At 40.8% G+C, this 9,783-nt stretch overlaps 1 protein-coding gene across 1 annotated transcript in view; it reads left to right on the top strand.

Annotated features, from left to right (window-relative positions):
* The window catches only part of hibch (3-hydroxyisobutyryl-CoA hydrolase), a 123,715-nt gene that overhangs the window by 873 nt on the left and 113,059 nt on the right, over nucleotides 1-9,783 (top strand). Inside the window, exon 2 of the mRNA XM_043692857.1 lies at nucleotides 9,298-9,340. Coding sequence (XP_043548792.1) covers nucleotides 9,298-9,340 — 43 coding nt within the window. The remainder of the gene's footprint in view (nucleotides 1-9,297; nucleotides 9,341-9,783) is intronic.

The following is a 9,783-nucleotide window of genomic DNA, read 5'->3' as shown; positions in this document are numbered from 1 at the left end:
CGCTCCTTCATCAGGTGGTAGTGGAGGGCTCAATCCTAACACACAGAATTTATAGCAAAAATTTGCAGTGTGATGTAACTGAAATTATACATTGAAAAATTGATTGTCTGTTAAGCCTTTCATCTGTTAGAATACAGTGATAGTTTCACTTCTTTCATGTGTAAATCACAAAACCTTTTTTTAAAAAAGTTGCATTCTCGGGTTAGCTGTTAACAATGGTGATAGCTAGACAATATGTTGAAGGTAAAAACAATGACTACAGATGCCGGAAACCAGATTCTGGATTAGTGGTGATGGAAGAGCACAGCAGTTCAGGCAGCATCCGAGGAGCAGTAATATGTTGAAGGTGTTGGCCCCCTGTGTTCTCCGTCTATGCCATGATGTTTAGATTGATTCTAACCTAAAAAGTGAGATATTGGAGTTTTACATAAATTCATGCAGTTTTTGAGCTCAGAGTTCTACATGAATGCATTCTGAACTCAAAAACTGCATGAATTTATGTAAAACTTCGTTATCTCACTTTTTAGGTTAGAATCAATCTAAACATCATGGCATAGATAGAGATCACAGGGGGCCAACATCTTCAACATATTGTCTAGCTATCACCATTGTTAACAGCTAACCCGAGAATACAACTTTTGTAAAAAAAAGGTTTTGTGATTTACACATGAAAGAAGTGAAACTATCACTGCATTCTAACAGATGAAAGGCTTAACAGACAATCAATTTTTCAATGTGTAATTTCAGTTACATCACACTGTAAATTTTTGCTATAAATTCTGTGTTAGGATTGAGCCCTCCATTATCACTTGGTGAAGGAGCGTCGCTCTGAAAGCTAGTGTGCTTCCAATTAAACCTGTTGGACTATAACCTGGTGTTGTGTGATTTTTAACAGTTATGAGGAGGCATCATGGATTTCAAACGCTAACCCTGTTTTCCTCTCCACAAGCTGTCAGACCTGCTCAACGTTCGCTGTATTTGCTTCAGATTGTCAGCATCCCCAAAGTGTCCAGTAAAGCATTTTGCTTTTGTAATAAAACAGTGATACTACTCCCATAATATTGTCAGAAGGTGAAATGGACAACCACTGTTAATGGTTTCGTACTGCATTCGGTGCATTCAGGAAGCACAAAATAGCACATCAAATATTACAGGAAAAATATTTTACAACCAACTGTGTACATGATTAATGAGTGGAAAATGCTGCAGTGATTATCAATGTAAGCGCCTTATGTATGTTTAGTGCTATTAACAGAGGAAATGACCCAAAACTTGCAACTGAAGGGAAAAAAAAGCTAAGTTCTCGCCTGAGAATTGGGAAGTGATTAAAACTTGCTACTTTCAGAATATTTAATTTGGGAGGGAGATTGGAGAGTTTTAGGGAATTCTAAAGAGTAGGCACATGACATTTTCAAAGTTCACTGTGTTGGATGATAGTAAGTCGTGCATCTGAACTAATTTTGCATCTGTAATACTTAACGTATTTGTTAAACTTTTTGTGAATTTTATCCTGTTCCAAATTTCTGGCTGTTTTGCCGAATTTAACTTTGTCTTTTATTTGCTTTGGGCATGTAACCAGCATTGGCAATGCTGAATTTATTGCCCATTTCATGTCATTATTGAAAAGATGGTGCTGAGGCTTCTCGGTTTGTTGCTGTTCCCATAATGTTGGTACTACAATGGTAGTATGAGAAATAAGGGCTTGATTTAGCATTCCAGAATGAATGATATTTATGAAAGTCAGGATGATGTCTGACTTCAAGGAGAACCTGAAGGTGATGGTGTCCCCGTGACATTAAGTCTCTCAATTTACTGTAGTTACATAATTTGGCCACTTGACAACTTTCTACCTGGAGTGGTGAACAAGTTTGTGGATTATTTTAAATAGCCCTACCCTATTTTGTATTTAATGTGCCACTGTTTAACCTGTTGTTATTCACCCACTGTAAGAGATAGCTAGAATGAAGTTTGCCACGCTTTAAGATGAGCTCTGAAGTAATATCAGTGCCACCTTTTTTAATAAGTAAGATATATTGCTAAACTCTGAACAAAGTTAGTTTTGCCAAAATGCCTAGAAATTTGTAACAAGATATAATTGACAAAGATGTGGTACCAGTTTGTTAACTGTTGTTGATGTGAAGTGTGGACAGATGCAAGATTAAAATAATATAAAATCTGCTAAAATACATACATTTAAGAACAAGTGGCCCAGCTAATGCTCTGTGCACCTGGGTTCAGATTTCATATTAGCTGGTGGATTTGAAGTTTGATGAATAGATCTGGAATACGAAGCTAATCTCAGTTTAATGAGCGCCATTACTAACTTTGAAACTTATAAGTGTACATCTGGTCCCAAATATCTTTTGGGGGAAGGAAGATTAGCCTAGATGCAATGTGCCTATGAATGTAATGTTTCTAGCCTGAACATGACTAACAAGGGAAATTATGGATTGTAGGGATCCAAGGCAGGGGCATACAAATTGGCCACAAAAGCAAGAAACCTGAGGATTGGGAGCAGTTTGGATTTCAACAAATGAGGGCAAAGGGATTGATTGGGGGTGGGGGGAAAATATAGTAGAAGAGTAAACTTGCGGGAACATACAAACTCATTATAAAAGCTTCTGCAGATATGTGAAGAGAAAACATTAGTTAAGACAAATGTAGGTCTGTTATAGTCAGAAACGGAGGAACTCATAATGGGGATCAAAGAGATGACAACCAATTAAATTGTTGGTTCCCTCTTCATAAAAGAGGACACAAATAATGTCCCAGAAATGTCAGGAACTCGGTTTGTAGTGAGAGGGAGGGACTGAAGGAAATCAATATTCATAGGGAAACGGTATTAGGGAGGTTGATGAGAATAAGGGCTGACTAAGGCCCAATAATCTATATCCCAGAGTACTTAAGGAAGTGCCCGTAGAAATTATGGATGTATTGGTGGTCATCTTTCAAGATGCTATAGACTCTGGAACAGTCTTTTGGATTGGAGGGTAGCTAATGTAAGTCCACTATTTGAAAAAAGGAGGTAGAGAGAAAATGGCAAATTATAGACCAGTTACCCTGATGTCAGTAGTGGGGAAAATGCTTATGGCCATTATAAAATGGAAAACAGTAGCAGGATCAGACAGAGTTAGCATAGATTTTGGAAAGGGATATCATGCTTGGCAAATCTACTGGAAAGTTTTAAAGATTAGCTCGTAGAAATAATAAGAGTGAACCACTGGATTTGGTTTACTTGGACTTGCAGAAGGCTTTGGATATGGTCCAGCAAACGAAACTAGCAAGTACAGTAGTGTCTCGGAATCCGAATTTAATTCGTTCCAGGAGGCTGTTCGGATTGCGAAAAGTTCGGAATCCGAAACTATTTTCCCCATAAGAAATAATGGAAAGTGAATTAATCTGTTTCTGAACCCAAAAAAAACACATTTTCAAGACACTTTTAACTGCAAATACACTTGGTGAAGATAAAATAAGATGAGTAAGTGACCTAAATATCAAGTAATAATAATAAAAGCAAGAAATAAATGTACTAACATGAAAATAACTTCATTTATCTAAGTGAGGAGTGCTAATGGTGAATGCACTTATTTGCTTCACTGCTCTTCTTGGGTGCCATGGTGAATGCATAACGGTGATAATTAAAAAAAAATAGCACAAATCAAGGTGAAAACACGAGGTAAACTAGTGATGGATTCACGAGAGATGCTTTCACGACTACTTCCCGGGACGAACTGAACAAACAATGTGCGACCTGAACGGTACATGGTGTTTGGATTCTGAAAATGTGTTCGGATTTTAGGGCAAAATTTTCTCGAAATAATTGTTTGGATTCCAAATTGTTTGAACAATAGGGCGTTTGGATTCCGGAGTCACCACTGTAAAATGAAGTTAAGTTAAAGATTGGGATAGTGTACAGACATGAATAAAGAACTAGTATGCAGACAGGGAACAGAGTAGGCATGAAACAATATTTTTCTGAATGGCAGGCAGTACTGAGCCTTGTACTGCAGGAATCAGTATTTGGACCCCAGCTATTCACTATATACACAGAGGAACCTCGATCATCCGAAGGACATTTGAGGGGGGGGAGGGTGAAGAAGTATTTTGTTCGGTTAATCAAATGCCGGATAACATAGTTAACCATGCATTGGGACCTTGCAATCTTGTTCAGTTAATCTGAAATTTAGTTAATTGAATGCTGGATAATTGAGGTTCCTCTGTATTCTTGATTTAGATGAAGGACTGAAATATAATATTGCCAAGTTGTAGATGATACAATGCTGGGTGAGAGAGTAAGCTGTGATGAGGTTGCTGAGATGCTTCAGTGTGATTTGGACAAATTGGGTGAGTGGGCAAATGCATGGCAAATGTGGAAAAATGTGAGGTTAACCACTTTGGATTCAAAAACCAGGAAGCAGATTATTATTTGAATTGTAGATTGGAAAAGGGGGAGGTATAACAAGAGACAATGAGCATGCAGGTCCAGCAGGTGGTGAAGAAGGCAGATGATATACCTGCATTGGCCTTCAAGCAAGAGGATTCAAGCACAGGACTAGACAAGGTAAATGCAGGAAACATGTGCCCGATGACTGGTAGTCTAGAACCAGGGTTACAACCTAAAGAATCCCTACCTCTGGACTGGGAGGCAAAGTTCAATCCTGTCTTCAAAGTTTGTGCGAAGATTTGTAGCTCGGGTGCTCGTTGTTGTGGTTCTGTTGGCCGAGCTGGAAGTTTTAGTTGCAAACGTTTCGTCTCCTGGCTAGGCGACATCACCTAGCAATAACACCTCTGAACAGTTGATTAGAAAAATAGGTTGTTGGAGGGAATCCTGAGGGACAGGGTGTACATGTATTTGGAAAGGCAAGGACTGATTAGAGATAGTCCACATGGCTTTGTGCGTGGGAAATCATGTCTCACAAACTTGATTGAGTTTTTTGAAGAAGTAACAAAGAGGATTGATGAAGGCAGAGTGGTAGATGTGATCTATATGGACTTAAGTAAGGCGTTCGACAAGGTTCCCATGGGAGACTGGGTGGGCAAAGTTAGATCTCATGGAATACAGGGAGATCTAGCCATTTGGACACAGAACTGGCTCAAAGGTAGAAGACAGAGGATGGTGGTGGAAGGTTGTTTTTCAAACTGGAGGCCTGTGACCAGTGGAGCGCCAAAAGGATCAGTGCTGGGTCCACTACTTTTATCATTTATATAAATAATTTGGTTGTGAGCATAAGAGGTATAGTTAGTACGTTTGCAGATGACACCAAAATTGGAGGTGTAGTGGATAGCGAAGGAGGTTACCTCAGATTACAATGGGATCTTGACCAGATGGGCCAATGGGCTGAGAAGTGGCAGATGGAATCCTTGGAGTGCAGGTTCATAGCTCCTTGAAAGTGGAGTCACAGGTAGATAGGATAGTGAAGAAGTATGCTTTCCTTTATTGGTCAGCGTATTGAGTACAGGAGTTGGGAGGTCATGTTGCATCTGTACTGGACATTGGTTAGGCTACTATTGGAATATTGCGTGTAATTCTGGTCTTCCTATCGGAAAGATGTTGTGAAACTTGAAAGGGTTCAGAAAAGATTTACAAGGATGTTGCCAGGGTTGGAGAATTTGAGCTATAGGGAGAGGCTGAACAGGCTGGGGCCGTTTTCCCTGGAGTGTCAGAGGCTGAGGGGTGACCTTATAGAGGTTTATAAAATCATGAGGGGCATGGATAGGGTAAATAGACAAAGTGTTTTCCCTGGGGTGGGGGAGTCCAGAACTGGAGGGCGTAGGTTTAGGGTGAGAGGGAAAAGATATAAGAGGGACTTCTTTTTCATGCAGAGTGTGTTACGGGTATGGAATGAGCTGCCAGAGGAAATGGTGGAGGCTATTACAATTGCAGCATTTAAAAAGCATTTAGATGGGTATGTGAATAGGAAGGGTTTGGAGGGATATGGGCTGGGTGATGGCAGGTGGGATTAGATTGGGTTGGGATATCTGGTCAGCATGGACCGATTGGACTAAGGGGTGTTCTGTGCTGTACATCTCTATGACTCTATAATAAAAAACTGTAATCTAAAGATACAGGGTAGGCCATTTCAGTTTGAGATGAGGAGAGATGTCTTTACCCAGAGAGTTGTAAACCTGTGGAGTTTGCTTCCCAAGAAGCCATTTCAGGCCAAAACATTGAATATTTTCATGGAGTTAGACATAGTTCTTAGCGCTAAAGGGATGAAAAGATGTGGGCAAAAGCATCTTAAGTCCAATAGCACTTGTTCAAAATTGATACTAATTACAAAAAGGTGGTATTTATGCTGAATTCAGGGTGTGGGGTGGGGATAGGAGCACTTTGCCAGCCCAAGGCAGAAACATGAGCCAAGAAACATGGTGGTATGTTCAAGTGGCAGGCAACGAAACTCGGGGTCATTTTTTGTGGACAAAGCGTAGACATTTGACAAAACTCTGCGTTTTGTCTCCCCAGTGTGGATGAGCTCACAGTTTGGTCTCCAACAAGACTCCAGTGTCTCTAATCCTCCAGCAGGGCTCAGTGCAAGCTGGAAGAACAGAATCCCTTTTTCCACTAAGGGACCCTGCAGCCTTTGGGACTTAATGTCAAGTTCAATAATTTTAGAACCCGAACTCCACTTCTACGTACTTTACCTGCCCTCACGCCCCAGGCCCCATCATAACATGGGCTGCTTTCAGTCCAACTAACTCATTCACACCTACTTATCATCTTCATTGTCAGCTTTTCTTTGTACTGAGCACGCTATCATCCATCCATTTGTCTGCCTAACTTGTTCTCTCTTTTTAATCGGGATTTTTAATAGAATTGAATCCCTACAGTGTGGAAACAGGCCCTTCAGCCCTACAAGTCCACACCGACCCTCCAAAGAATATTCCACGCAACCCCATTCTTCTACATTTACACCCCAACTACACATCTGTGAACACTATGGGCAATTTAGCATGGCCAATCCACCTAACCTCCACCTAACCTGCATCTCTGGGCTGTGGGAAGAAACCAGAGCACCGGGAGGAAACCCATGCAGACAAAGGGAGAATATGCAAACTCCACACAGACAGTCACCCGAGGCTGGAATCAAACCCGGGTCCTTGGCACTCTGAGGCCGCAGTGCTAACCAGTGAGCCACCATGCTGCCCTCTTTCTCTGAGCTCTATTTCCCTTCTACCTGCTCTCTCCTTCCCTACCCCCATCTTCAGCATACCTACCACCTTTTCCTCGCTACTAACAGTTCTGAACAAGGATCACTGGCCTCAAAATGTTAACTCTGCTTTCTGCAGCTGCTGACAAACTTACTCAGTTTCTCCAGCAAGTTTTGCTTTTGTTTCAGATTTCCAGCATTCACAGCTCTTTATTTTATTTTAAAGTCTTGGGTTTTTATAGAGTCATAGAGATGTACAGCAAGGAAACAGACCCTTCGGTCCAACCTGTCCATGCTGACCACATATCCCAACCCAATCTAGTCCCACCTGCCAGCACCCGGCCCATATCCCTCCAAACCCTTCCTTTTCATGTACTCATCCAAATGCCTCTTAAATGAAGCAATTTTACTAGCCTCCACCATTTCCTCTGGCAGCTCATTCCATACACATACCACCCTCTGTGTGAAAAAGTTGCCCCTTTGGTCTCTTTTATATCTTTCCCCTCTCACCCTAAACCTATGCCCTCTAGTTCTGGACCTCCCGAACCCAGCGAAAGGACTTTGTCTATTTATCCTATCATGACCCTCATAATTTTGTAAACCGCTGTAAGCTCATCCCTCAAGCTCCAAAGCTCCAAGGAAAACAGCCCCAGCCTGTTTAGTCTCTCCCTATAGCTCAAATCCTCCAATCCTGGCAACATCCTTGTAAATCTTTTCTGAACCGTTTCAAGTTTCACAACATCTTTCCGATAGGAAGGAGACCAGAATTGCATGCAATATTCCAACAGTGGCCTAACCAATGTCTTGTACAGCCGCAACATGACCTCCCAACTCCTGTACTCGGTACTCCGACCAATAAAAGAAAGCATACCAAATGCCTTCTTCACTATCCTATCCACCTGCAACTTCACTTTCAAGAAGCAATGAACCTGCACTCCAAGGTATCTTTGTTCAGCAACACTCCCTAGGACGTTATCATTAAGTGTATAAGTCCTGCTAAGATTTGCTTTTCCAAAATGCACTACTTCACATTTATCTGAATTAAACTCCATCTGCCACTTCTCAGCCCATTGGCCCAGTAGGATAAATGTGGGGAGAATGTTTCCTGTTGTGAAAGAATCAAGAACGAGGGGTCAAAACATTAGCGGTTGCCATTTAAAATCGAGATGAGGGGAAGTTTAATTCCTTTAAGGGTGGTTAGTCTTTTGTATTGTCTTCCAGACAAACTTGTTGAAGCAGATGCCTTGAATATTTTTAAGAGAGGTAGATAGGTTGTTGTTTCAGCAAGAAGATGAAGGGTTATCAGAGGTAGATGAGACTGGGTTTGAGGTTGCAATCAGATTAGCAGAGCAGTCCTGAGAAGCCAAATGGCCTACTCTTGTTTGGTGATATGGTGTCACCTGTAGCTCAATGATGTAAGTCTTACAGGAGTCAGAGTCTGGAGGTTCACATTGAGATCCAAGTATAAAATCTAGCTTGACAGTGTACAGTATTGTAATGAATTAAAGCTGCAACTCTGGGACTTGTCATCTTTCAGACAAGATGCTAAATCAAAGACCTCGTGTCTCCTCAGGTGGGCACAAAAGATCCCATGGTAGTACAGAAAAACCTCGATTATCCAAAGGACACGGGCGGGGAGTATATTATTCGGTTAATTGAATGCCGGATAACATAGCCAAGCATCGGGACCTTATTATCTTGTTTAGATAATCCGAAATTCAGTTAATCGAATGCCGGATAATCGAGATTGATTGATGGCAGTGAATTATCCCATACATCCTTACCCAGTGGCACATACTGGTAGAGGTGCCAAATACCACAAGGTACCAGAAGAGTGAGACATTAGGAGGCACACACAGGCATTTGTTGTAATCCATGATCACTGTACGCTTCTAAGAATGTTTAGAATGGGAGAAAAGCAGGAGCAGGCCATTAAGCCTCTTGGGCCCCTTCTATCATTGAATTAAACCACAACTGATTGCTATCTCTGTTCTATTTACTAACATTACTGCCCTCTCTCCCAGCTCTAGATGCATTTGACTAACAAAGGTTTATCCCTCTGAGTCTTGAACTTTTCAGTTGTCAACTGGTAAATAATCTGAAAGTCTGACTCAATCATTAATCGCTGTTATTTTGTTTTTTATTTCAGGCTGAGGGCTCTTTTGAGGTTACAGATAGTACAGAAACATCTGGTAAGTGTGTACTGATGTTTATCACTTTGTCGTCCTGGGTTTGTATTACGATGTTTTAAGAATTAAAATGATAACTAAACAGAGTAGATTTAAGGATAATCTCCAAGTTGACTTAGCTGAGCTAAGAATACTGGATGATGATGTTGTGTGCCTACAGATACTCTCATCCTTTATCCTTGAGGAACATACATACAAAAACTACGATCAAGCTATACAGATGACAACAGTCTATTAGTTACAGAGGCATAAACATGTTTTAGTATAAGAAGTATCAGTTCTATGTTTCTTCTCTGTGCTGCAATATATACAGGTTTTAAATGATTATTTAGAATAGAAGATTTATGTTTTAAGAAATGTTTTCTTACATAAACATTCTGTAAAGCTCCTTCCTATCAGAAAGATGTTGTGAAACTTGAAAGGGTTCAGAAAAGATTTACAAGGAT

The sequence above is a fragment of the Chiloscyllium plagiosum genome, chromosome 7 (genome assembly GCF_004010195.1).
Source record: "Chiloscyllium plagiosum isolate BGI_BamShark_2017 chromosome 7, ASM401019v2, whole genome shotgun sequence".
NCBI lineage: Eukaryota > Metazoa > Chordata > Chondrichthyes > Orectolobiformes > Hemiscylliidae > Chiloscyllium > Chiloscyllium plagiosum.
Note: the sequence above shows the minus strand (reverse complement) of the source record. Positions and strands in the feature narration are given on the sequence as shown.